Source organism: Lontra canadensis, unplaced genomic scaffold (assembly GCF_010015895.1).
Source record: "Lontra canadensis isolate GAN:19392208 unplaced genomic scaffold, GSC_riverotter_1.0 scaffold38, whole genome shotgun sequence".
NCBI classification, from domain to species: Eukaryota; Metazoa; Chordata; class Mammalia; order Carnivora; family Mustelidae; genus Lontra; species Lontra canadensis.
In genome coordinates, this window is record NW_022631032.1 from 1,433,947 (window position 1) to 1,461,721 (window position 27,775).

The window sequence follows — 27,775 nt, forward strand, 5'->3', positions numbered from 1 at the left end:
TGATAGAATCAGAAATGAAAGCAGCGGCTGGAGATGCTATTCTTAGGTCACTTTCAGTTAGAGAACTGGGGCATCCAGAGGCAAAGTTGAAGACCCAGAGCCTACTTAGCCAAGATTATGTTTTCTTACGGATGATGGCAACCATGGCCAACGTGAAGTGTAGAGTAGCCAGGACCGGACTTACCTGTAACTGGGGGGGATGGTAGTGGCTACAATTTTAAAGCATTTATTGTTTATTACAAAAGTAATTCACATTCAGAAATATAGAAGTAAATATAGATGAAGATAGAAAGCACCTTGATCCTTCCTCAAACCCAGAAATGTTCTTTCCAGGCTTCTGTTCCACTCACTCCTCTAGGCTTAGGCACTGCAGTGGAAGTTTTCATCAGGCAAAGGCAGAACAGCACATTGAGTCATGTTTGAACCTCATCAGTTACAACAGGATTCCAGTGAGGAACCAGCTGTCTAAGAGCCATCCAGAAGTCGCATCCACTGGCTTTGCTGGGCCGGCTGGACTTCCTGCTGAGTGTTACTTTGCTCTTCACCAAATCCACCAGCGACAGAGGAGGGGGCAGCTCCTGAGTAGGTGATCTCAAAAGTAGAGGGGGAGATTTGGTTTGGCTTGTGCCCATTTTGATCAATGAGTTCATTGTTTTTTCTTTGCAATAACAAAGGACTCTCATAGCTCCAGAAACCCTTGAATTACTGAAATTAACATGGGGAAAATATCTTAGTTATCGAGTCTAAAATTCTCCAGCATTTTACCCCCATTTTTTCCCCATTGCAATAATTGTTTCTAATGTGGTGTTTGAAACACATGGTATTTTAGGATTTGAACTAATTAAACAGAGCAGAACAGGCTCTCTTTATACATATACACATATATACATATATAATTTTAAAAATAAAGTGAGGATCATACTGTACATATAATCTTATATTTGCCTTCTTTACTTAACAGCACATTGTAAGCATTTCCCAAGGCATTAAGTATTCTTGAAAAATATGATTTTAACGCCTCAACTATTTTATCTTATGGATGTAACATAATTTATCCACTCCCTTAGTCAACATTTTAAGTTACTCCTAGCTGTTTTCTATTTTTAAAAAACTGGTGTGATAACGACTCTCTGTCTACATCTCTTGTTATTTTCTTACAATAAACTTGAGAATTGGAATCACCTTCATGAGGTTTTTGCGAGCATTATCAATAGTATATAAATCCCCCAAAACAATGCTCGGCGCACAGCAGGCTTTCAGCTACTAGTAGCTGTAAATAGGAAATCAAGTTCCTAGGAGAACAGACCAGTTCCTTCCAGGCCGAGTCAGGCGAGAGATGTGCTCCATTTGGCTGGGGAATGATGTAACCAGACAGTCTGGGTAAGGCAGGTGAGAAGGGACGGGGCCATTCTTGCTTCCAGATGATTCTCCAGTGACCCCAGTGTGGCTCTGCTGCCCTCCCTGTGCCCGTCTCAGCCACAGCCCCCACAGAGGCTGGGGGGCCCACTAAGCTCCGTCATGTGGACGGCAGGGGCAGCCCTGAATGACCCTGACTGCACTCTTGACTCAACCTTCAGGTAGCAGTAAACTGGGGTCGGAGAAGAAACAATGTAATCATCGTGTTCTCAAAGACGGTTTATTAGCTATTCTCACTCATGGTAAAGAGAAATAAAAAAGTGGATGAAATTGAGATCAGAGGAGATGAAAATCCAACAACAGTTCCTCCCTGAGGACCTCCCCCAACTAGACAACATGGACAGCCAGGGGCTTCGTGTCTGCATCTAGCAAGGGAATGCATTCAGAGAAGAACCTAATTTCTTCGAAGGTACAGGATCTAATATGATGCGATGAGAAAATCACAGGATGAGTTTTTCAACAGAGACTGAACGCTTATCCGTCTACGAGGGACACCCCTTCCCAGCCACACGGTTATCCGCAGAAACTGTTGGGCTCCTCTTTGGAAGGTGTCTTCCCCATGCAGACGACTCTGTCGCCTGTCCCTGGCCGTGGCCGAGCTCTGCTCTTTGATGGTGGATCTGATTTCCAAGCATAGTCTGGTCACCTGAAGCCAGCTGGGAAAAAGGAGGGATAAGGAGGCTCTGGGACGCGGCTGGGAGCGAGAAGCTGGGGAAGCTCCAGCGATGAGGCCGGGTTTCTCAGGTGGGCCGCCGCTGGCCCTGCAGGCCCTCCCCGAGCCGGCGGGGAGCTTCACCCCCCACAACTGGGCAAGGGGGGCATGGCGGGCATAAGCACGCAGCCTCTTAGGGTGCGTGTGTATGGAAGCTGGGCACTCACTGATGCTTCAGCTCCAGGCCGGCTGCGAGAACACCCCTCTCTTGTTTGGCTCCCTAGGAGCCCTAGCAAGACAGTTTGTTCTTTCTTGCAAGAGGGAAGCTTGTCAGTTTAAAGTAAATTTATATTTGGTCTAAGAAAGGCCAGTGCCCAAAAGGATTTCCATTCTTTGGGGGCCGAGGGCACGGAGCGCCATTGTCCTTTCTTTCTTCCCTTTACATGCTTGCTTCCGAGCCCACTGGAGGATGTCTTCGTGTTTGCCCTCCACAATACCTGGCCCCTCGGAGCGAAAGGGCCCCAAGCACCAGCAACTCGCAGGCCCATCCTCACTGGGTGGCCTCAGGAGAAGGACCCACCAGGTGGGACAGCTACAGCTCCTCGCCCCAGAGCACATCCCCACAGGGATTCAGACACCAGCCGGGGGCCGATTAACAGGGGCACCCCTCTGGCCTCCCCCAGACCCAGAGACCTGAGGGCACGGCAGATGGGGCTGGACCTAGACATCCGGGATGGGGGTGTTGCAGTTCCCATGGTAGATCTTGACGTGGCCCTCACACCGGAAGTAAGCCTCGAAGACGTCGCTGTAGCCGTGGTCCCTCCACCAGGTGCAAAGCTGCCGGTTCCAGGTGCAGTCCAGCACGTGGAAGAGCTCGGGGTGCTCCATGCCGATCATGGTGAAGAAGTCCTGGTCCCCGAGGTGGCCACGGAAGTGGTACTTGTCGGCCAGCTGCTGTACCTGTGCGGGCTCCAGCAGGCGGCTGTAGAGGGGGGACTGGCGCATGGCCTCCAGGTTCAGCAGCATCACTCCGCTGTTGAAGCCAGGGAGCCCCTCGGGCGGGGGGCCCCCAACCCGTGTCTTGGGGTTCTCATGGCGGAACTGCCAGAATGTGTGCCTGGGAAGGGGAAAGAGAGCAGATTTAACCTGGTTTGTGTGGGTGAAACAGTCTGCTGGCCCTATCTTCCCGGGTGGTCACAACCAGCCTAGAGAGAGACGCTGTCTTCACTCCAGGTTTATAGCTCTGGGGACAGGGAGGTTCTTGTGCTGGGAATTGGCATCACACCAACAGCAAGTGGCACAGCTTGACTCAGACCCCAGCCTCCTGATTCCAAGCCTTAGGGTCTTCCCACCATCCTCTGCTCCTTCAGGATGACATCGTTGCTAACATTTGTCTAGGACTCAGCAAGCAGCAGGCGCACAGAGAGAGAAAGCACAAGCAAGCAGTGGGAGAGGGAGAAGAAGGCTCCTCAGTGGGGAGCCCGATGCGGGACTCAATCCCGGGACCTGGGATCCTGACCTGAGCCGAAGGAAGACGCTAAACTGACTGAGCCACCCAAGTGCTCCTGCCTTTGTGATCTTGGAAAGGAAAGGAGAGAAGTGGGGGACGTGATTTTGAGAAGCGATCTGGTAAAGAGGTAGAAAGCTACCTGCAGGCTGAAATAAAGTCAGTTTCTTCTTTAGAACAAGCTTCATGGAGGCCCAAGCCTAGCACTTCTGAGTGGCTGTGCAGGGGTTGGAGGCCTGCAACAGAGCTCAGGGCCCACATGCATGGGTTAGGCTGAAAAGCAGCTGGGACAGCCAAGTGGAATTAGGGCTATTTTAGAGGGAATGTCACCTCAATCTTCTCTCAAGGCCTCAGGATGGGGGATGCATCGGGGCACCTGGAAATGCCACCCCGAGGCTCCCAGAGGTCGCTCCCTCAACCAGTCACAGGGCAGGATCTGTGCGGGGAAGTGACCAGTGCAGGGGAAAGAACACAAGAGACCCAGCCCACGGCAGCCACAGAGATCCATTTCGTAGCTCCCACATACTGCTCTGTGTCTGGGAATCGGAGAGGCCTTCCCTGAGGTCTCCCATATCACAAAGGGCACCGAGAGTTCGATCCTAGGGAGGGGAAAAGCATTCCCTCTGGACATTCTTCCAAGTGGAATAACAGGTCTATTGTTTGAATTTTGCCATAATTGGACAGTGAGTGGAACAGAGCTCTGGCGCCTGCTTGGTGATAACAACCTTGGCAAAAATAGCTTCCAGAGCAAAAGGAGATGTGGGAGCCCTTCTAGTGATGGGATCACAGGGGCGCTGGAATGCTACCTGGCGACTTGGTCGGTTTTACCATATTTCTTCCAAATGGTTCCCGCAGGTCCAGGCTGTAAGCCACTAAGATTCTCCCAGATGAATCTGGGCCACCACAGCATGGGAGAGGAGGGCTCCTCCAACCAGGAGCAGGGGGGCTTTACCGGGGAGGCAGGACTCAGCCTTCCAGGAGAGAAGAGAAGCACTCACCAGGGAGGGGAGGCCCGGGAAGGGAGACGTGTGTAAAAGACCAGCAGGGCCGGGCCTGTGAAGGTCCTAGACATGGCGAGGCCATCAGCCTCCTGTTTGTCCCCCAGGTCTCGTCTCTCCCCTTCCCGGAGGACCATGGGAGAGTGAGCAGGGTGCAAGCTAGCGGTCAAGTCCGCCCTTCCCAAGACCACCGCCACCTCTGCATTCTCAGCACCTTGCACGGCGCCCACACGGTGGGCCTTCAGAACATGAAAGTACTTGATGAGGAAGGATGGGAAGGTCAGTGGGGCTCAAGCTATGACGCCTTCGGTGTTGTCTGGAACCGGGGCAGGGAAATGTCAGGACACAAAGCTGCAGCTGTGGATGCCATGTTCCAGGCCCCAGGGCCCCATCTCTCCGGCGTGGTGAGGGGCAGGGGACCACGAGAGGGTGCTCAGGGATTTCAAAGGGTTCGGTACGGTCTCTACTCGTGAGCCAGCTGGGGGGTGCAGAGGCCATCTGCTGCCCTGCAGTATCCCCCGGAGCTCCCCTGTCTCTAGCAGAGACCTGCTACAGAACTTGCTGGGCCCAGGAGAGTGGGGCCAGACGCAGACAGAACAACGAGCATCCTTCCAGGTGGGGACCAGAAGCCAGGTGGCTCTTTGGGAACCTCATGCCTAGTACCACCGGCGCTACAAAGAGGCATTTTATAACAAAGCCAGAGAGAACCAGGCCCAGGGCATCAGCGCATTATGACCAGTAAGGAGAAACGAAGGAAAGACAGGAAATTGGAAATGCAAGCTGCCCAGGATGTGTCCTGAGGCAGGAAAACAGCCTGTAAATGAACCAGTGCTTCTCTAAGTACAAAATTATTTCCAGGGTGCCCCTGTTTAAAGCAGGCCCACCACTCCAAAATGAACCCAGACAGACAGAGCAGCCGCCTGCAGGACTGCTGGGTTTCTCTGGCCTCTGTGTCAGCTGGTTTGTGTGGAGGAACCACACTGGCCTTGGGATGGAGAGAAAAACACAAGGCCGTGGAAGGACCCGAGCTCATGAGCCCTGATCCCACATGAATGGGCCAAACGGGGCAGTCCGGCCAGTTCCCCCTGCCACAGCACAGCGAGGATGGCAGAGCCCTTTCCGTTCCCTGCCTCGGCTCCTGGGCGGCGCAGGGACGTCACTGGCCGCATTCTAACAGGGACAGAACAGAGGTCCCCTGTGCATCAGGGGCAAGCCTGACTCAAACACAAGGGCTCTGAGCTCCAAAGTCCCTTTTATCTTCGCTCGGATTCCATGGGCTAGGGTTCCCAGGAGGGGCACTTGGATTTCAATCTCATTTCTGAAGTTGGCTGATACCCCCAAGGCCACGGGCTCTGGGGACCTGGCTGGCAGGTGAGGCAGAAGCTGCTGGTACTTCACTGAGAGGGGGTCAGACCCAAGAGCCTCTCTCAGGGAGGTCAAAGAGGGCCCTAGACCCTCGCCTTCCTCACAGGGCTTGGGGCTGAACTGATATGTATGCAAAGGGCACTGCCAGTGGTGTGTGCTGAGGCTACAGGAGCCTCTGTATGAATGCAGGGATCTGGCTCCAAGTCCTGGAGCTTCTAGAAGTTTCCCTGATTAAGCTCTGAGCCCACAGTCTGCCATGTTGCCCTGACGCATCATCTGGACTTGAGCCTCTGCAGAGGCTTGTCTCCATCCTCAAATGTCCTATGGAGATACACAAGAGAGGGGACAAAATGTGAAACAAGCCCTCGCACAGGCAGTCCATTCTAAATACTGAGTCTTTCCTGGAATCAACCAGGCTTGACAGGAAAATACAAATTAAGAACCTTTAAGTACATTCTTCCAAGTATGGGCAATGCATTTCCTAAATTTGTTCTATTGAGTATGCCCTAAGTAATACTCAAAAAAAGACTATTAAATTATTAAAAACAAGTACACTAGTTTTCATGAAGAAAACCCATCTTATGAAAAGAGGTATCTGAAATCATTTTGAAAAGCAGTCATTTTCTCCCGTCAAGTCTTTCCCTGATGATCATTACCAAGGTCACTCCAACAAGTCTCTCAACTAGAGAACCTGGCCAGAAAACCTGGGAAAGAACACATGTTATTATGAATAAGTCTTTCTCCTCCCACCACCCCAATCACAGACCTTCCTGCCTCCCTATCCATGCTTTTCTCCTGGGTTGGTCTTTCTTGGCTTCTAAGGCTCAGGGTCTTCCATTTTCACTACTGAGAGGGTTGAGAAGCAAGGATGGGAGCATGCAATGAGCCTGGGCAGTCTGCATCAGGCTCCCTAAGAAGGTTCTAGAAGCCCATGCTGACTCAGGCTGAGTTCAAGCTGTTGGTTTTCAGGCAAAGAGGGCTCTGTTTTCTGAGGTCCCTAAGGACAGTGTCACGTGTGGCACTTCTCCCTGCGGTTTACCTGTCGAGTGTTCAGAGTCAAGTGCAAAGTCTACTGAGCAAGCAAGGCTGGGGCTCTTCCCGGAGGAAGCATGCCGTCTGGATGCTGTCTAATCAGTGAAGACTGGAATCAGGAAACATTACTCCCTTTATGCCCATGCTTGTGTCCCAGGACCAATGAGCTCTTATTTTACTTGGAAGGGACCCTGTTTTCCAGTCTTTTGCAAGGAAAGGCCAGGAGTGAAGAGCAGCACGTCCTGTTAGGTGACCAGGGGACAGCTGTGAGTGATGAGGGGCTGATTTCGGAGCAAGGACAGTGTTCCTCCGTCCTGCCTTGAGCTGACGTTCTGGGGGACGGACACAGATTCTTCAGTTCTTTAGAGGAAACACTGCCCTGTAGGTCTCAAACTGGAGACGACATGGACTGCTGACACAGTGAGGCTTTAGACGGCCACTTCCCAGGGCACTCCTCACCGCCAGGAGTCACAGCCAACCCTTATCAGGATCTCTTGCTAGCAACTCAGGTCTCCAGCTCTGCCAGACAGAAACATTCTTCAAGTCCCACAGGCTAGTAACAGCAGAACCAGGATGAGAGGGTTCTCTCCCGGGACCATAGGCTACCAGAACCTAAAGACACGTGAAGATTCTTAGCTCACCTGCCAAGCTTACCCATGAGGACACCGAGGCTCAGAAATGGCCCTGCCCGTAGTCACACCACTGAAAAGGTAACCTCCACCCCAATCCCAGGCTGATGATTTTGCTTTCCCAAAAACACCCTGCCCAGAGAAAGCGACTGCTCCCTCCCGCCACGCAATAAGCCATGTGACAGGTGAGACTGTGCCACTTAGTGCCAAGCTTTCGGGAGGCACAGAGTTCACGCTTTGCCATCTGGCAGGGACTAGCTCCTCCAAGCCCATCATGCCTACACCTGGAAGGGGAGCTGGGCCCCCAAATGGCTGACGGGGCTTTCTTGGGGCAGCAGGTGGAAGGCATGTGCTTGTCCTTGTTTGCAGGACCTCAAAAGAAATGTGTGCCTGCTTTCAAACACCAGCCCTGTTTGCAAGCCAGCAACTGAGTTTCCACCCACAATATGCCCTGAACCAAGAAAGGACAATAGGTCAGGGGTTGAGGCAGGGGGCATGTGGGTGGAGCTGGGGGTGCTGGAACCAGGCGGCCTGGCAGGAGAGCAGAGGACTTCTGGGGGTGCTGAAGTCCAAAAGAGACTCCGCAGGGATGAGGGGATAAGGGAGGCACACTGTAGGGATTTCCTTAGGGCCCTCTTCCAGAAGGAACCAGAAGCATCAGGGCCCCCTGTTCACCCCTCCCCACACCCGAGACTGCCAAGGTTCCTTCTTGGCAAACTGGCATCTCTGCACTGCCTGCCCCAGTCTGAGAGGAGGGTTCATGGAAGTAAGAGGAGCTGAGGGAGGTCTGGGGAAGAAGGGGAGGGAGAAAGGGGTTATCATCTGCTGAGTCTGTGTTTTCTGAAAGCCATGATGGAGGCTTTCACTGGGGGAGGGGTGGGGCGGTCCCAACAGAGCACTGGGGTAGCTATTATTACGGGAACCAAATTTTCTAGAGAGCTGATCTGGACACTGGGCTCTTCATTCTTACCTACAAGACCACAGAGCTCTCTACGGCTGTCTGCTGGGGCTGCCGAACACAGCATCACAGACTGAGGGGCCTGAGCAACACAGATATACCCTCCCCTGTTCTGGAGGCTGCAAGTCTGAGATCAAGGTGTTGGCAGGGATGGTTCCTTCTGAGGGCTGAGGGAGAAGCTGTTCTATGTCTCTCTCCAGCCTCCAGTGGTTGGTTGGCAACCTCTGGCTTCCTTTTAGAAGGATCACCCCAGTATCTGTCCTCATCTTCACAGAGCGTTCTGTTTGTGTGTCTGTGTCCAAATCTCCCAGCCCCCCACTTTTGGAAAATATTTTATTTATTTCTTTGAGAAAGAGTGAGAACGAGAGAGAGAGAGAGAGAGAGAGAGAAAGAGAGATCACAAGCAGACGGGAGGGGTAGAAGGAGAAGTCGACTCCCTGCTGAGCAGGGAGCTCAATGTGGGCCTCGATCCCAGGATGTGGGATCATGACCTGAACCCAAGGCAGATGCTTAACCAACTGAGCCACCCAGGCACACTCAAATCTCCCCTTTTAAAGATACCAGTCATATTGGGCAAGGGGGCCTATCCACTCCAGTGTGGTCTCATCTTAACTCATTATATCCGTGACAACCCTATTTCCAAATAAGGTCACAGTCTGGGGCACTGGGAATTATGACTTCAGCCTCTGAACTGGGGGAAGGGGTACACAATTCGCCCAGAACACTCTCCAACAATGAAGACAAAGGAAAATGGTACACAGCTTACCGTCACCTGTGTTCTCACTGTCCACACTAGGAGGGCACTGATGGCACCTAGAGCTGCCCTCAGGAAACTCCCTGACCCACCAACCCCCGGTGGGCTGAGCCAGACAGTCATGACAGGCTGGGTTGCATCTGTCCAGGAGGCTCACAGAAGGAGGGGGAGGTGTCTATAGCGGGACACACAGGCTCCAGAGAAAAGCAGAGGGATTCAGAAATGTGGGTGTGGTGGGGGGCGTGAGAGGTGACACAACACTGGTCAGCCAGCAGAGAGATGTCCAGAAGTCCAGAAGTCCTGGCTCTGAGGGAGATATGCGGGAGCACCAGAGAGCACGCGGATTGAGAGAATAATCAGTCAGCGGTCACCCAAACACTGAATGGAGCACCTATCGGAGCCTACAACAAATGGGAAGTAGAACATTCCTGCCCTAAAGAAATTGGTGCTCTAGCAAGACCCTGAAGTGAGCACACCAACAGCATCTAGTGTAAGATGAAGTGGTCTACAGCTGGACTCAGGAGGCCAGGGGTGAGGGCCCGCTGTACAAGGTTTCCTCAGCACTTGGTTTCCTCAGTGCTAACATGGGGATGGGGGTGAGACATGCCAATGAGGGGAGGCCCTGACTGGCGGAGAAGGGCAGAGCTCCACCGTGCCCAGGCTCCTCTCATGGTGTAGTATCTCAGGGGCAGCCCTCATCCACCTAGCCAGCCAGAAATCATCTGGAGGCTTCTGTCTCATCATGGCTTCCTGCCTCATTAAGTCTAGAATAAAGGTGACCAGCACTGTCTGGATCATTCCCAAAGCTGTACCAGCTGTGACTGACCTCTGTAACACCTGGCACAACAGTGGAATCAGGGAGGGTGGACATCCCCGCCAGGAAGGCCTCTGACCTGCCACAAGATGGCCTGAACAATTCTGAGCCTGGAGACCCTCCAAATGCCCACAGCCCTCCTTTCTGCCTAGAGACCTCTGGAAGGGGAGCTGCTCAGTGTGACGCCTCCCATAGCGTGTCACAGCCAGGCCCCGAGGCCTCCCATTCCCCTGTGTGCACAGGAGGGTGGGATGGCCTTCTCTGAGTTGCCAGTCCTCTTCTCACACCTCCTGGCCCGCCCATCACTGCCCAGGCTCAGCCTGCCGGGACATCTCGGCCACACAGGCTTCCTCCCACACCTGCTGCCCCAGAGCTATGAACACAGGTGGGTGGGCTGGGGAGCTTGTGGTCACTCAATCTGACAGCTCCCAAGCGTGCTGTGCCTAACTGGGCTAGGGCCTGGAGGGCAGCATGGGGAGAAACTGGAGAGCACCAAGGGACAGATGATGGAGGAAGAGGCACTGGAGGCTTCAAGCAGGTAGGTGGAGCTTGGTGGGCTTCATGTCCAGGTTACAATAAGGATGGTGAACACTAACTAGGGCAAAGCTGGAAGGATAAAAACAGAGAGGACCCATTCAGTCTTGAACAGGTATCAGCAAGAATAGTGATGTGGGAGAGTCCTGCAGGTGGCTGGGGATGGGTCACAGGCATGGAGCACAAAGCAAACATGACAGAATTCTGGGGAGTTCCAATATTTAGGGGATGGAAGAAGAGGAGCCGGGAATTCACTTGCAATAATGTCAACAGCCACAATGATGGCCTCATCATCATCAGCCCCACCTGAGCTACCCACTTGGCTCTCCCTCCATGAACCTTGCCATCAGAAGGCACTCTGCTCCAGTGACAGGGAACTGGGATTGTCCCCTCTGAGTGCATCGTCCTGCATGTCCTCCCACAGAACCAGCTTTCCAGCCCCTTGTGAGCCACTGGGGGTCCACCTCTCCCTATTCTCTACATAGTCTCCCCTGGATCCTTCTGGCTCCCCACCCACTCTAAACTGCCCCCATTACTTCAATGCATATGAGAATATGGACTGTATTGAAAGTGGCAGAGAATGGGAACTTGGAAATGCTATAGGAGATGAAAGGTCTCTGACAGAGGTAAACGACAGAGACTAAGGAGCTGGGCACTCAGCACGGGGTAAGATGTGGCGAGGTGGGACATCTATACGCCCAGGGAAAGGAATGCGTATGCCAGACTAACAAGGTAAGAAATACAGGGTGAGTGGCAGGGTGGGTACTTTGAGGAACGATAATCATGATGATGGCTAATACTTGTGTCAGACCCTGTTTTAAGTCCTCATTTAATGTCTGTAACAAACAAATGAGGTAAGTAGTATTCTTTCCCTGTTACAGGGAGAAAAGTATGGTTGGGAGATATGAACCATTTGCTCATGGTCATAGGAGTCAGGCAGAAGAGCTTACCAAAAAGTGAGAAATCCCAGGACAAACCTGAGACTAGAGAAAGGACATAAATAAGAAGATACAAGTTCTGTAGTGGGAATTAGGGATACTGAGAAAGGGCATTTAGGGTGAACTCTAAATCTTGGGAAGGTTAAGAGGTAAAGTCATTTATGGAGACAGAGGGACGTGGGTACCAATAAGGGTTTGAGAAAAAGAAATGGTTTACAAGGGCAGTGAGGAATCCATAAAAGATGGATAAAGGATTTGCCTGAGTATGAAAGGTCTGAGTGGAGTCCAGAACCAGGCCTGGCATTGGCAACTAGAATGTGTTATTCACCTTTATGACTTGAGGGCCTAGTGTGGCATTTGGTTCACAGTAGGCCCTGAGAACTCTTAAGTTTCAAAAGGATAAATGGATGGATGGATTAAAGAATGAATGAAACAAGGGACAAGATACTATAAAATCAGAGGATAGAATTGAAAAGAGGAGAATGGTGAATGAAGGTGGTGGAACAATAGTTTAGAAAGGGAGTTGGGGGAGAATGTGCCCTGGGCCCCCTGAGCTAGAGCATCAGAGGTGTCTTAACTGAGGGTGGCCAGGTCTCTGTTGGGGAGGAAAAATTTTCCTCTATCCTTCAGAGGTTCTTCCACCTGGTCTAAGAATTAAAGTGACATGAAACAGATTACCAAGAGAAAATAAAAATTAATTTTGTACAAACAGGAACCCTACGCACATGAAAGGTTCAAAGACGGAAAGGTAAAGTGAGGTAGATATGCTATCCTGAGCTAAGGAATGGAATAGGGTTGGGGCATCAAAGAGGAGGAGGGTAATTCACAGGGCAATATAAGGAAGAGCAGATGTTTGGTAATTAGATGTCTGCCTGGCCATACAGATAGATCATTTAGATAAATTTATCTCTGGTAATAACCCCTACTCTGGGAAAGACTCCCAATTTAGATTCTTCTAGATAGTTAAGAGAGGAGCAAAAGTTTCTCTTGAACCTGCAGGTCTCCGCTGCCTTCAGCCCAAAATAGCCCACATATCAAAGTGACACATTTGGAGGAGACTTGTTTTGAACCTTGCGTTTCTCTCAGGGTGAGGACAGAGAAAGTGACGTAGAAATGTCAGCCCCCTGAGCTGAGGAATGCATATCTGTGATGAGGTGCCACTGTGATGACGATTATCAACGAAGGGACCCAGATGGTAACCTGGCCCAGGGGTGCCCACAGCTCTCTGGACAATGCCCTTCCTGGCAGTGGCCCTAGAAGATGCCAGGACTCCAAATACAAGGCTTGTGCATCACTGCTAGGGAGAAGCTCAAATCTGGTAGAAGCCCTAAGAGCTAACCAAGAGACTGTAGGGTATGCAGCCAGCAGGCTGGGCTACTGAATATCCACATGGAGCTGGCCTGGCATGCGCGGCCAGGCCCCAGCTTAGCTCCATAATCCTGCCCTTTCCGTGAACTGAGGTTGAGGGAGGAACTTTCATTAGGGTGAAGACAAAGCCAGGCAGAGTTACCTGCAGAATTAGCTCACTGTCCTCAAAAAGCCCACACCACTAGGGGACACAGAAAAGAAGTGCCCAGGACACATGCCAGAGTGCTTTCTGGGAGAGTGAGCAAAATGCAGTCGAGTGCAGTAAGGGTGATGGGGAAGAGCAGGTGTAGGATTTAACCCAGTGTAGGATTTAACCCTGTGTCCAGAATTAAGCTCAATCAATCCAGCCTAGCACCCTTCACCCTCACAGAAGGGGGTGTCCCAACCCAGGAGCTGGGTGTTGGGGAGACTGTGTGGGCTTGGCTGACCCAGGCACAAAGGCAATCGAGCTGCTGCAAAATGTGTTATTTCTCAATCCCAGAAAAAAAAATCTATGAGCCTTCCCATTTCATTTAAGCCAACCTTTACCTTTGCTTGTCCCTGCTCACTGTCTTCTACCACATTTGTGGCAGGGTCTCAGTCAAGGGTAAAACAGTGATTGGCACATTGGCAACTGACAAATGCTGAGGATCTCCCACTTGTCAAGCGCAAGCAAGGACACAGGCACGACCCCACAGGAGCTCATTCTGGGCAGTGGTACTTCTCAGACTTCACTGTGTGAGGGACTCGCCTGGGATCTCGTTAAAATGCAGATTCTCTTTCAGAGGCTGCATTTCTGGCAAGCTCTCAGGTAACGCTGATGCACTCAGAAGAAAAAAACTGGTATTTGTATAAAGAGATGAAAACCACGAGAGCTGCAATGATGTCATTTTATCTTGCAAATGGCCATAAAGTAGGTACAGCTAGAGTCGCTTACAAATTCCATACAAATTTTACGCTAATGTTTCTCTGTACCTTCTCACTTTATCACAGCTCTGGGAAGGGGGAGCAGGGTGGGCGGGAGACCATCAGGGAAATGGTTCCTGGAAGCAGCATGCATATGGCACTGGGAGGGAGGGCCCAGCTCTGCCGCCTTCTATCCCAGGGATTAGCCATTAGTCTGGAGTGGGGGTGGGGGGAGTGGCAGGGCAATTCATGTACATTGGTTTTCTACTGCCTTAGAAAAAAGTACTGGTACATCATGGGGTTAAGAATGCAGGTTCTGGGAGCAGACAGTCCAAACTCAAATCCTGGTCCTCTGCTTCCTAGCCCAGAGAAGGTACTAGAGCTCTCTGTACTCCAGGATTCCTGTATGGAGTTAGGGTGGTTGGAAGGGTTTTTCAGGAACGTATGAGATGATGGACGCCGTGGGCACACATCACACTGGGTGAGAAGCAATGTGGGTTCTCTACGGCGAACAAATGTCTGCTTCCCCCACCTTGTCTGTCACAGGGAGGGGGCCTGAGCCTCTTCGAAAAGCTCTGCAACCACCTGTGGGGTGACCCTGAGCAAGTCACGCCCCCTCCAGAGACCTCAGTTCCTGCGTCTGTTAAGTGGATTAAGCAGGCCTGTGGTTTTATGCCCAGAATGACCACCAATCTCCAATAATTAATCTTTCTTTAAATGTAGCACCGGTTGGTGAGTATAAGGTGGTTTTTCTTTCTTGTTACTTGCTTTTGTTTCTCAACCCTGTTTCCATATATCCACAAAGCCCCATGATTTGTGTCTGCTGACAAGCTGGCAAAGTCCAGGCCTGACATGCAAGGGAGACCACTCTGCAGCAGGCTCAGTGCAAAGTTTTCACTCAGCCTCCCCTCGGGCCGTGGCAATCACACAGCACCGCGAGCACTGAGCTCCAGGGAACAGGCACACGGAGAGCTGGCTGGGTTCGCCATCATCTCCTCCAGCCCCTGCAAACCCTGACGGGCTGCCCCATCCTCCTCTGCCTTCTGCCCCACTGGGACCCTTACTCTCCATGATGCCCCAAGATGCAAAACGACTGTTCTTGACTTTGTAAGCCTCTTCTCACCTAAGGGCAGTGCACGAGAGGTCATCTGTATAAATAGAGTCCACCTGAGCAAACCAAACATGGCTGGCGTCTGGCCCACCCAAATGTCCAACTTGTCCCTGGCCTGCCTCACAGAACCAGCAGCTCATCGTGCCCAGAAGCCTCACCACGTGGCCCTCCAATGCACTGTCTTCCCTTTTCTTTTTAAAGAAAGGAAAAAAGGGAGGAAATCCACAAAACAATTTGTCCTTAGATCACAAACGTGAAGGGCTGGATCAAGGAGCACCATCATGAGGGGTTGAGCAGCACTGTCTGATTCAGAAGACAAGCAATTCCTCAAAGGTGGCCTGGAGTCTCAGCCGCCGGCACTGAGGGCCCTTCTGGTCTCTCAGCGTGCCAGCGGTCTCAGCCAAGATCACAGGCCTGCAGAGGAAGATTCTCCACAGTTCCAGGCAACAAGCACGGCTGATGGGAAGGGCAGGGGAGTCAGGCCCGGGCTCCAGTCCCAGGACTGCCCCTTCCCAGAGGTGGGGCCTACAACAAATTCCTTAACTCTCTGACTGTGGCCATCCAGAAAACTAAGACAATGAGATTTTTTTTTAAGGGCTCATTGAGGCTTTAGCAAGTTAACGTATGCAAAGTGCCAGGGGCAAGCCTGGCACATTTATGAATTCAAGAACTACGTACTGAAAACCTACTGTGTGCTAGACATGGTTCTGGGCCCTGAGAGACAACACTAAACAAGAAAGAAACTATGACTCCTTCCCTTGTCAGCTTGGTGTGGGGGAAGGGCTGATGCAGCGGGAGGCAGACCATAACGGCCAACAGGCGGTTACGACCCCAAGTGGCAGGAGAAGGGATGGGACCACAGTGGGGACCCTGCAAAAGGGCCTCCTCACCCAGTCTGTGTGGGGATGGAGGAAGGTTCTCCGGAGAAAGAGGCATCTGAGTGCAGACTTGACGTGAAGAGGAGGCAGGTGAAGACAGGTAGTAGTGAGGGCACATGGGCCAGACCAGGAGGTTCCTGTGAGGAAGGTCAGGGAGGCTGACCTTGATGCTGAGGGGAACAGAGGTGCTGAAGGGAGGCAGCCTGTGTATGAGGATGGTGGCTGGCTGGGGTGGGGGTGGCCTGGAGGAGAGGGAGGAGCTGCTGCAGGGCCCCAGGGGAGAACAGTGGTGGCGGTGCTAAGGTGCTAATGACAAAGGGAGCTATTTGTCAGCGGCAGGCATGTGACTGCACCTGAGGATGAACAGAAACAGGGGATGCAGGAAGATAAGGAGCCCTGTGCCTGGATTTCCGTCCTGAGCACTCTGGGTGCAGCATGAATGACAAGGCCTACTTTCATCATTATCACTGACTTTTGCACAGTGACACCAGCTGGGTCACTTCCCTGTCTCCCACCAGTAGAACAGACAGACCTTCCTGGCTCAGATACACTGTGGCTCTGGTTCTTGACATCATGTCAGCCAAAATGGCCTCAGCACCAGCATCATGGGGCTCACCCTTGCCTTTGTGCCTTTCTCCAAACACAGGACCAGGCTGGGAAGATGGGGAAGGGGACAGCTGATAGATGCTGGCCATCATGGCCCATTCACAAACCCCTGTCTTTCCAGATGACCTGGAGCAAATGTCTCTTTCACTGGCTCCTTCCAGACGGTAGCCAACCTCATCCTCACCCAGGGCAGGTGAGCTCTTCTCTACCTCCCTGACATCTTGTGATTTCCTAGGGAGATTTTTTTTTCCCTGCTTCAAACTGAAAGTGATCCCCTTACCCCTCCTTGGGCCCCTTCTGCTTAAGTCTCTTCTCCATGCCTTCCAGAGAGTTCCCCAGAATCTCTACAGAGCCTGATTCTTTAACCCCTTATAAAGGGTTAAAGAATCAGAATTACCCCCCTACACACCTAGCGCTCTCTCTGGTGTCCATGCAGGCATGCCTGGGGCTGCCTAAACTTCTGTGCCTTCTCAGCTCTCTAAGGAGTGGAGTCCTGGGGCCGGGGCTTAGCCAGAACAGCCAACTAGGATTTGCGGGAACGTGAAGAGTGGAATTTTTAAGAACCAGATCAAAGGTGGCATTAAAATTAGATGCTAGTCCAAGCCACTACCTGAGGAAAGTAATTAGGATCTTCTGAAAATAACAGAAGTTCTGCTAGACACTACTCCTGGAGCCGTATTTCTTCTGGAATATTCTTGGGCTGGTCAGGGGGCAGCCTTTTTCTCTCGGGTGTTCCTGGCCACCTTCTCTCTGCCTTTTTTCTCACAGCAGTTAAGGCTGCCGGACTGCCGACTGAGGAAGACAATCCTGACCTGACCCACATCCAGACTACTTAGGTGCTTATCTTCACCTGCCCACGCCCCAAGAAGTCACCCATCCCACAAATCTTCGTACCACCCAAGGAGGGCTGAGCCGCTCCGCTCTCTGCTCCATGTGGAACCTGCAGGGCTGGCTTACTGGGGAGGCCTCAAGTTTCCGACTTGGTCTCAGCCTGAGGAAAAGAAGAAACCTCCGCTGTGGACACACCCTGGGAAGGAGGCAAAAGAGAAAAGAAATGACCCTGCCCAAGGAGAGCCAGGCCAGGCCCCGTGACAGCTGAGCACCACCAGCCAGCTCTGCCAGCCTGTCAGCACTCAGCACAAAACCACATCCACACCCCTGGGCAGGCTGGCATCGTCCGCACTCCCATCCCATCGAAGTCTCATCCCTCCTGCCACCTGCCTGAGACCAAGAGACACCTGCCCACACGTACACGGGCCAGGGTGGCCCAACTACACCTCCTTGCCACTCGCTCTGTCCAGGCACAAACACACAGGGCTGCTGACCCAGGATACGACTACCTGGCTCAACCCCTACACCTTGTTCACAGCCAGAGTCCTTGTGGGACCGCGGGAAACTCCCCACACCAAGCTCTTCGAGCTTCAGGTCATCCTCCTCAGAAGGCACCCCAGAGGCAGTTCACTGAGCGCACTCGGAGCTGACTGCCTCTCCCACACCTGTCTCTGGATGTGTTGGGGGACTTGAGGCCTGTGCAGGTGTCAATTCTTCCATCCTCACGTGGTTTGCCCTCCCACACAGGTGGCAACCTCTCTTCCACGACCCCCAAGGTAGGTCGGCTCATACCTGCCTCTAAGGAGGTCTTCTCGGCCACCTGCCTCTTTTCCACTCCCCTATCGGGCTTCTCTCACACAGGGGCTGGGCAACGGGTGGCCGTGTTTCTCGAACTTTCTTGTGCACACCGAACCTCTGTGTGGAATTCAGCAGGTGAGGCGGTGGCATTCTGCTCTTCTGACAAGCTCCCAGGCCATGCTGAGGCTGTGCTCCACCTGCCCCAGTTCAAGTAGTGAGAAGGCAGAGGAAAGAGCAAGGGCGTCTGAGTCGGTCAGACCGCGTCCTGGCACGCGCTCCCCCAGAGCCAGCCAACACAGCTTCAGAGACTGCCGTGAGGACCACATGGTGCCAGCGATGCTGGCAGTCCCCGGAGCAGCAGGCACCAAGCAACGCAAGCCCTCTTCCTTCTGCTTCAGCTCCCCTCCTGGAGCGGCAGGGAACGGGGAACCTCAGGAGAGAGGACTTGCCAGAGAAGTCAGTGAAGTAACCGACGAACACTCTGGTGCCCAGAGGTGAGGGAAGGTGAGAGGTCTCCTTCCCCTCCTTGTGTGTCCAGCCCTGGGTCTGGTGCATAACCTGGGCCCGGCATGACGGGGGAAGAGAGGGTCCAAAGGCCTGAAGGCCACAAGGGTCAGTATGTCTGGCTCTGAGTGTTTGTGTGCATGATGCTGGGGAGAGGGGTTGTTCGGGCTGGGCTGAGGGGCAGTTCCTCAAGGGACTCTGGTATCTGGATATCCGTGCTTGAGCGAGGGTGAAGCTAACCCAGGAGGGGAACCACAATGAAGTAGAAGCCTGCCAGGGACAGCCAGCCTGGACCCCTGTGCACCCCTCTTCATGCATCTGATGCCTACCGCAGGCCAGAGGCTCCGCGGGAGAAAGCTAGGTGCTTTCAGAAGCTGCCTTAACCAGTCCGGCTGGAAAAGGACCATTTATCAAAACGCTTCCTCTCTCATCCCTCCAGCAGCTTCAGAGAGGGTCTTGGTTGTTTCCAGGGACTCAGGGAACTTAGCCCAATATGTGATATATAGCAGTGTTTCTTCTAGGGTCTAAAGCAAAGGCAAGAGAAAAAATTAGACCAATGGCCAATCCATCTTCAGCAAGCAAGTCTGCATCCTGCCTCCTCCTTACACAGAGACAAGCCCCATTGATGTTACTCAGAAAATAATGGTGTTTCAACACACTGTAAGGGGTACCTGCTGAGCCCAGGACCACCTAGGGGAGACTGGGGGACTCCCCTAGCACGGCCCCAGGCCACGTCCAGCATGGAGGGACAGAGGTGGCCAAACGGGGAGCACCATAAGTGATGATGGCACAAACACGGAGCTCACGGGGCTCTGAGTAGGAGAAAGGCCACATAATCCCCAGAATCCTTGCTCTGTTCCCAGCGTGCACCCCAACACACACACACGTACACATACGTATACACATACACACACACACACACACACACATACATACATACACATATCCCCTCCGCACTGGGGAAGCTGAAGCTCAGCTTCCCAGCTAGTCCTGAGCCCTCCCTCCTACAGAAATACGAACACCATTCCTTCTTCAGCCCCAGAGCTTCTCCATGCCCCGGTAACATTTCACACAGCGATTTAGCAAGCTGGGCTGAGGTTTCTTTTAACTGGTAATTAAAATCAGAGCACAGAGACAAGTTTTGTAAAGCTTGGCTTTCACGGAGAATAACTTCTCTGGATTAGAGACAAAAAAAAAAAATGAGACTCTTGATTGAAACCGTGGGCACCCACACAAACACGAAGGCCCACTCAGCATTCTGAATGGAGATGGCATGTGAGGCTCTTCTGACTGAGGTTAAAAAGAATTCAAATTCGCAGGATTCATTTCCGAACTTATGAAGAAAAAGCAGGTAGAAATGCTAGGACGGAGCTGTGAACGCTCCGGTTCGCACACACAGGGCATCTCTGTGTGCAGGCCGCCCTGATCTCTACCTGGCCAGCTCTGGAGAAGGCCTGTCTTCCTGTTTCTCTACACTTGTCTTCAGAAGCACAGGAAGGGCAGGCACGGTTTCATCTGCCCGAGGGCGAGGCCCCTGTGTCATCACGACCGTAGACACTGCAAATTGGAGACAGTCCCTGGAAAAGGTCTCAGTGCCAAGCCAGTTTTGTGGTAAAAAATAAATACAGACACGTATAAACACATACATGTCCTCACAGGTACACACACACACACACACACACACACACTCCACACACATATGCCAACATGCATACATACACTGTATATCCACTACCACACCATCCTCCACGGCCCCTTGGGGTACGGGGAGCACCCCACGTGACCATCCGCTAGGACAAACTCATCCCTGAGCATCTGCTGCTCCGTCCCGCTGCTCCCAGATGGAGAATAGGGCCTCAACCAAAGAACCTCACTCAGGGCAGTCAGGTGGGCAGAAGGAGTGCTTCCCCCCAAATGCTCCAGACAGAAGAGCAGGCTACTGAGGGGAATCCTGGAGAGTACGACCTCCAGATGAATGCAGGGGAGTCCCAGAGGCCCAGTGGGTGGGGGACACTAGGAGACGACAGCAAGCTCCAGGACCCAGAGGTGGCAGAGAGTGGTGGGGCAGGGGGCACTTACAGACCTACAGGATGGGCAAAGGCAGAGGGACTGAAAGAACACTAGACGGTAGCAGAGGCTTAGGCAGGCGGGAGGTTGGGAAGCTAGTACTTAATGGGTACAGAGTATCTTTAGGAGTCATAAAAATACCTGGGGAATAGACTATGGTGATGGTTGCACATGGTGAATGGAATTAAACGGCAGTGAGCACACAGGGTAAAAACAATTCAAATGGCAAATTTTATGTTATATACATATTCTACCACACACACACACACACACACACACACACACACACACACACACACAAAATTGGTGGAGGAGAAGCCACCAGGCCCAGACCATGGCAAGGTTACAACAGAGGTGAGCCACTTCTTCACGACGGGAGCTGATGGAGTCTGGGGCTCTGCCTGCATTTTCAACGCCACCTGCTCTGGGGACTCATCTCGGGCCCTTAGCTCTCGGATCGGTGGGCTCCAAGCCACCTCGAGGCCCTCAGTCCCCACAGGGCCGTGGCTTTCCCTTCCTCACTGCTTCGAGCACAGACCATGCTGCAATTGCTATCTGTTTTCCCAAACCGTGATGCCACAGGAAAAACCGAGGCAGCGGCATACTGTATAATTAACATAGAATGTTCCAAGGGAGCTGAAGACAAGTGGGACAGAGGTCAGGTTCTCAAGCAACACCATTTTCTGGGCAAGAGGGACTGTTTTCACCTCTCTTTCTCCCTTCACAAGAGACTGAAATAAGAAAACTTGAGAGAGAAAGAAACCTGTTCAGCCTCACACATACAAAGCAGACCCTGGCGTGGGTACACGGATTCCTGTGGGCGGGGGGGAGGGGGGCCTGGACAGGCTGTGCTCAGCCTCCATCACCAGCCAGGCTTCAGGACCACAGAGAAACACATTTAGCCTCTGCCACTGAAGCATCAGCCTGTCCAGCCCAGCAAGGCTGCTGCGAGCCTGTGCTGTCAGTCTGGACGCAGTTGAGGTGCATTATAATCCATTATAATAAACTGGTTCCTAAGCCCCCTTCCCTGCACGATTTAGAAGAGACAGACCCATCTGATGAAGAATTAAATGCAGCAACTATAGTTGAAATCTTGTTCGGTGTAGGTAATTAAAAAATTATCTATTTTTAAGGTGGAGTTTAGTAATATTGGGAGTCTGTTTCTCACCAAATAGAAATAGAAGAGGGGAGAGAGAAAGTCTTCCTAGCTATACTCAAAAAAAAAAAAAAAAAAAGACAACAATAGACTAAATCAAGTACACTAAGTAATTTTGGGGGAATGTGGCATTTCCACCTCCTGCAAAAAACCTTCTGAGATCTTGCACTTGGAACAAATCTCCCCACTGCCCCTGTTCTTGCTGCTTCCTATAGCGGGCTATCGCTCCTTGCAAGAAGGGGTCCAGCCGCGTCTGTAGGGGTCCAGCCGCATCTGTCTGCTTCTGTCTCCCGACAGCCTGCAGACTGCTGTGGGACAGGTGGACAGAGCTGGCTTCCTTGTCATCTCTGACTCTCCTGCCTTCATGCTGGCCTGGAGTTTTGTCTCAGGGAGTGTGACCTCTATGGGATGGAAGTCAGTTACAGCTTGGCATTCTGGCTGCCAAGACAACAAGACAGCTTGACTTAGCTAGGACAGGCAGGTGTCCAGGGTCTTCCATCCTGACATTGGGGTGATACCACGCTCCTCACTGCCTACTGAATTAACTGCAACTCCTCAGCCTAACACATGAAACCCACCCCCTGCCCAGGACTTGGCCCCTGCCCCCATCCAACCGCATCCTCTTCTCCTCCTGAGCACCCTGGTCCTCCATCCAGACCAAAGTAGCTGGAGTGCCTACACAGGACACAGAGGCCTCCGTGCTGTGCTCCTCTATGCTGCTGTGCCCTCTCCCTCCACATCCTTCAGACTCCCCTTCATTACAATTCACATGCTGGGTGAAGTGCCCTCCTCCAGGCCTTGGAAGCAGGTGTGCTGTATAGTCCTCTTGTGTGGCTCTCGGTCCTCTTAAGCCCTGAGCTCTTAGAGGATGGGGACCACGTCTTTCATTATCTGAATCCCTGCTGCTTAGCCTAGTGCTGGCACCAAGCAGGGACTCAGTCCATATGAACCGAAGTCAAGTATAAACAGGTAGACCTTCACCACCAAGCAGTGAGGATAAAATGTGCCTTTTTCACAATAGCGAGGTTCCACATTTGGCCAAATAGCTAAGACCCCCTAGGTGCCTACCAGCATTGTGCATGCTGCTGGGAGCAGCCCCAACCATGCCCAGCTCCATGGGGGAGCCCAAAGCAGCTCACAGCACATGGCAATGAGGCCACCATCACTCATTAACACACTGTTTTCCAAGCCTGCCAGGCCATTTGCCAGCACCGGGCTACCCTTTTAGAGCTGGGACCTTTGTGCTCCACCCGACTGAACATAATCTACTTTAATTTACGGCACAGACAGAAACACTGTACCTCCACTACTGCCTTCACTAAAACCACTCAAACCACACTAGGAAAAGACCGGATCTCCCTGGCACGTTAGTACTTTCTTTACCCCACTTTGGGAGGGGGGAGTGGCAGAGGGAAAGAGTCTTAAGTTAAGCATCCCCCACACCCAGAGAGGAGCCCAACACAGGGCTCCATCTCTCCACCCTGAGATCATGACCTGAGCTGGTATCAAGAGTCGGATGCTTAACTGACTGAGCCCCCCAGGTGCCCCTGCAGGTTAGCCCTTATATTCTCTGGCCATTGCCATGGGAAAAGTGGTTAAAAAAAAAAAAAAAAAAAAAAAAGTCTGCAAAACCACTCCCTTCCCAGTTACTAATTTTTCTAGAAATGTATGCAACTTCAATCTGCTTTAAGTAAATATTTTAAAACATTAATTAGCCCCAGGGATATTCCTCTTGTATGCTATACATTTCAGAGAGATTTGGGTAAAACGTGGGGGTTATACACATATCTCTGATTAGCATATTTTCTGAATGAAAATGAGAACACCTGGCCCTTTGTTAAGACGAAATGTATGAAACTGAGATATGTCAGAAAATACGTCTAGCAGTTCTGACTCTGTAATTTTCCAAAATGAGGTTAGAAGGAATGTTTTGCTGATTTTGCCGAAGTTTTAGCTCTCACAGGAATGAAAAAGGCATGACTCCATTCACAGCCAGTACCTGGTGAGGAGGACAGGCTAACACTGGTGGCCGTCAGTGTCGTGGGCAGTGTCGTGGGCAGAAGGTGTAGCTGGAATCCTGCATGAAATTGGGGTCTTCGTAGACAGAGCCTGAGATTCGGGGCCACAAGGCTGGGCCTAGTTTCTCAATGCTGGCCACCCAGGGGTCTGGTCACCAAGAAAAAGAAGAGTGCAGCCACACGACCCCACCCAACAGCTGTGTTCATCATTTCTGGAATTGTTAGAGGCTGTGTGGGCCAAAGTCATACTCGCTCAGGGCCCAGAAAGAACCAATCCAGGTGAGGCAAGAAAGGAGTTAAATTTAAAAGGGAAAATGTGGGGTGCCTGGGTGGCTCAGTGGGTTAAGCCTCTGCCTTTGGCTCAGGTCATGATCCCAGGGTCCTGGGATCAAGCCCTGAGTTGGGCTCTCTGCTCAGCAGGCGGCCTGCTTACTCCCCTCTCTCTGCCTGCCTTTCTGCCTACTTGTGATCTCTGTCAAATAAATAAATACAATCTCAAAAAAAAAAAATAAAAGGGAAAGTGTTCTTTGCCTTTTAAAGGCTGCTGACATTCACCGTCTCTGTGCCTTTACCTAGACTCTGATAAATGAGGGGTGAGCAGAGATGTTTTGGGACCTTTGGAATCCACCAAGGGGAAGCTGCTAGGCCAGGGAGCTGTGATTCAGGCCTTGGGCAACTAGGGAAAAGAATTAAACAAACATCGAAATCCTATCAAGTGACCAATCCCAATGGCATCCTTTGACCTGGGGGTGGTTGGGGGAATAAAGGAGAGCCCCTGTTCTACCTCAGAAGAAAATAGGAGGGGTCTTGCTTCTTCTTGCCGAGCAGGGCCACAGAGGCTGAGAGCATCTCATGTTCCTGCTAAACTGAGTGCCCTCACTGGCCTCCCGACAGGATGCAGACGTTCGATGTTTGAGCAGCTCCCCGCTCCAAGTCTGTTGCTTGCAATTCTGAGCACATTCTATTCTAAAAACTATCTCCTAATGCCATCAGGCTCCTTTTCATACATTCAACATGAAATGGACCTAGGGTTTAGAAGGGGACCCAGAGTAAGAGGATGAGGGGTGCTCATGCTCCGTGGCTTGAGCAAGGTTGCTCGGCATCCTTGCGTGTGCCAGTGTGCGCGTGTGCCCGCACGTGCGTGTGCACGGGTATTTCCCAGGAGGACAGGTCCATGAGAGGATACTGGACACAAAAGCACAGGGACGCGACTGAAAGACAAGGGAAGTACTAGGCCCTGACGATGGTTCCGTCCCAACAGCTCCTCCTCTGAAGTCCCCTCTTCTCACCAGATGAGTCCTCTCTCGAGAAATGAGTCACTTCTCAGGTGGGAACAAAGGCAAGCTGTTGCCTTGAGGCCAGGAGAGGGGGAGGGGAGCCAGCAGCAGTCTCCCGCCCACTGGCTGCAAAAGGACATTTGTGACTCAGCTGCTCAAGTTATGACTGAAGCACATTATGCATGACCATGTGTTCGCTGAGCAGGATCAAAGCCTCAAGTGGCCAGGTGGCCAGGCGGCGACGGGAACATGTGAAGCCGGCGGCAGGGGGAGGCCCAGGTCATGCAGACCCGGAGAGCACAGGCCATCGAACAGGCTGCTGCCACCCCTGCTCAGCGGGGACCACAGGCCTTGTAGAGAAGGCAGCCTAACACTGTCCTGACTTCTACGTTGTAAAGAAAAGCTATGCAGTGTCAGGGTTTTAAATGCTGGCAATGAATACCCATTAAACCAAAAAATGCTGCAGGGAAAACAAACCATTCTTCCACCTGGTCTGCTGGGCTCCCGTTTGCAGCCCTCTTCCCGGAGTCCTATAGTCAGAATCAGAACTGTTTGGTTCTTTACCTCCAAATCTAGCTATCGGCCAGAATCACTTTGGATGCATGCTCAAAATGTACATCCAGAGGCCCCAACCTACAGCCACTGAGTCAGAATCCCCGTGGGAGAAGACGTGCATTTGGAGAGGCTCCCTGGGTAATCATGAGGGCTGTCCTGTTAACTAGGAACCACAGGCTAGTCCATATTTCTGCTCTCCTTGTATTCACAAGTATAACCATACTCACTTCTATCTCACGCCTCTAGGTCCTAATGATGAAATAAGATTATAATAATGAGACCATAAAAACATATTAACCAGGGCTTCTAAAACTGTCCCCCGACCCCAAAGAAAGGGCAGAGGCCAGTGTTGAGGGACACAGGACACAGCTGGGGCCAAGTGTCTAAAACTATGTCTTATCTAAAAGGCTTATAAAACTTTAAGATTCTACTCTGTAACATAGCCATACATGCTTTAATATACCAGGTTCTCCACGGCTAAATCTTGGGGCGGATGACCCTTCAGGAAGATGCAGTACGTTATTCTTGTGATTTGGAGTACCCCAAGGACTACCCAAGTACAAGTGTCCCCAGGATATTTACCAAAGCTTGGGAAGTGCAGGTTTACATTTGGATGCCATATTATCTCATTTGATGTAAACCCAATGGCAAAACGCCACATGAAGTCTTTAAAAGGTAGGCTCATATGCAAACCTATATAGTGGACTTACATACTTCTATTTAAATTTCTGTTCTTTAAAAAAAAAAAAAGGCATTGTGTGTGTGTCAGAAATGTATTAGATGGGGGAGAGAAATAGTACAGAATCACAAGAAACCATCCTTTAGCACATTCCTTTAAAAAGTTCACGACTTGAGAATGCTTTGTTTACATTTTTCATAAAAAGTAGTCAAAGGATATGAAGCACTTAAATTGCTGTAAAGGCCCTGCTCCCCTAGACAGTGAGGGCCACGTCTGGAGGGTTTGCTCACTGTGATGCTTGGCAGTAGGAATAACTCAGACACCCCTGGTAACCACAGTCAGTCCCTGGGAGCTCCGGCAAAGTCCACACCTAGTCCTCTGAGCAATGACCCGGAGACCAGCACAAGGGGGCCTGGTGGGTATCAGGGAGTACTACAAGTACCATGTGCCCTCTGATCAGAGCCCCTGAGTGCAGAGCTGCAGCCCAGCCCTGTAGGCCTTTCCGCCATCGTCAGTGACGTTGTGAGGAAACCAAGATACTGCAGCTTCACTGGGCTTAGCTTTTCCTTTCTTTGTGATGTCCACAACTGTCACCAGCATTTAAAATCAAAACACTTCTCTTACCCTAATACCATTACTTCTTAATAAGCCGAAAGCCTTACCTTTTCCTGGAGTAATTACATTTAGTTAAGTGTGAGACTGCCTGATTAATTTCAGGCAGCGTTTCATGGATGTGTAGCATTTAAATATTTATTTGAAGCCATTGGTGCTGATTCCTATAGAAAAGGAAGCTTAGATTAAATGTGGGCTCCTTATGTCAAGTGTCCAACTTGTTGTCATTAATAAAGTGATAATCAATAAAATTATCACTGTGAGAAAAATAATAAAATCTCCTTGTAGAAGCCAAATAATACATTCATCCCATCATTCACTAATGTTAACGGTAGAGAAATGCTCTTGCTTTACTCAGCACCCACCCCACCCCCAAGAAGGTTCTGGCCCTGGCTTGGCTCCAAACACACCCTCTCTCAAGGGATTAGCCTCTTCCTCTCTCAGATCCTCAAAATGGGGTCTAAGTCTCATTAGGTGGAGCGTTCCAGAGCTCAGTGATTCAAAACTGTTGAGGGGGAGGAGCCCTAATAAGGTTCTCCCACCTGCATGCAGCCCTGGATGTGACCCAGGTGAGACCCCTGCTGGTGAGGTGTGAAACTGCACCCATGCAGGAAAAGGGGCTGGTAAGCAAGCGCAGGAAGGGTCTAGAGTCTTCTCAGCAGAGACGGTCAGAGGGTGGCTACCCACGAGAGTCAACAGGTGCCAAGCCCTCTTTCTATTTTTCCACCGCCATCCTCCCACTGCCACCTCCAGCGACGTGCAGGGTATAAGGTATCACTAGTCCCCAGCAACAGACAGACTGGGCGGCCCCCATCCTGAGACAGGAGACACAC

General features: G+C 51.6%; 1 protein-coding gene across 1 annotated transcript in view; it reads right to left on the reverse strand.

The window, feature by feature from the left end:
• Positions 1 to 210: 210 nt before the first annotated feature.
• Positions 211 to 27,775, reverse strand: part of XXYLT1 (xyloside xylosyltransferase 1) — a 156,577-nt gene continuing 129,012 nt past the window's right edge. The window contains exon 4 of the mRNA XM_032869292.1: positions 211 to 3,185. Coding sequence (XP_032725183.1) covers positions 2,789 to 3,185 — 397 coding nt within the window. The 3' untranslated portion in view covers positions 211 to 2,788. The remainder of the gene's footprint in view (positions 3,186 to 27,775) is intronic.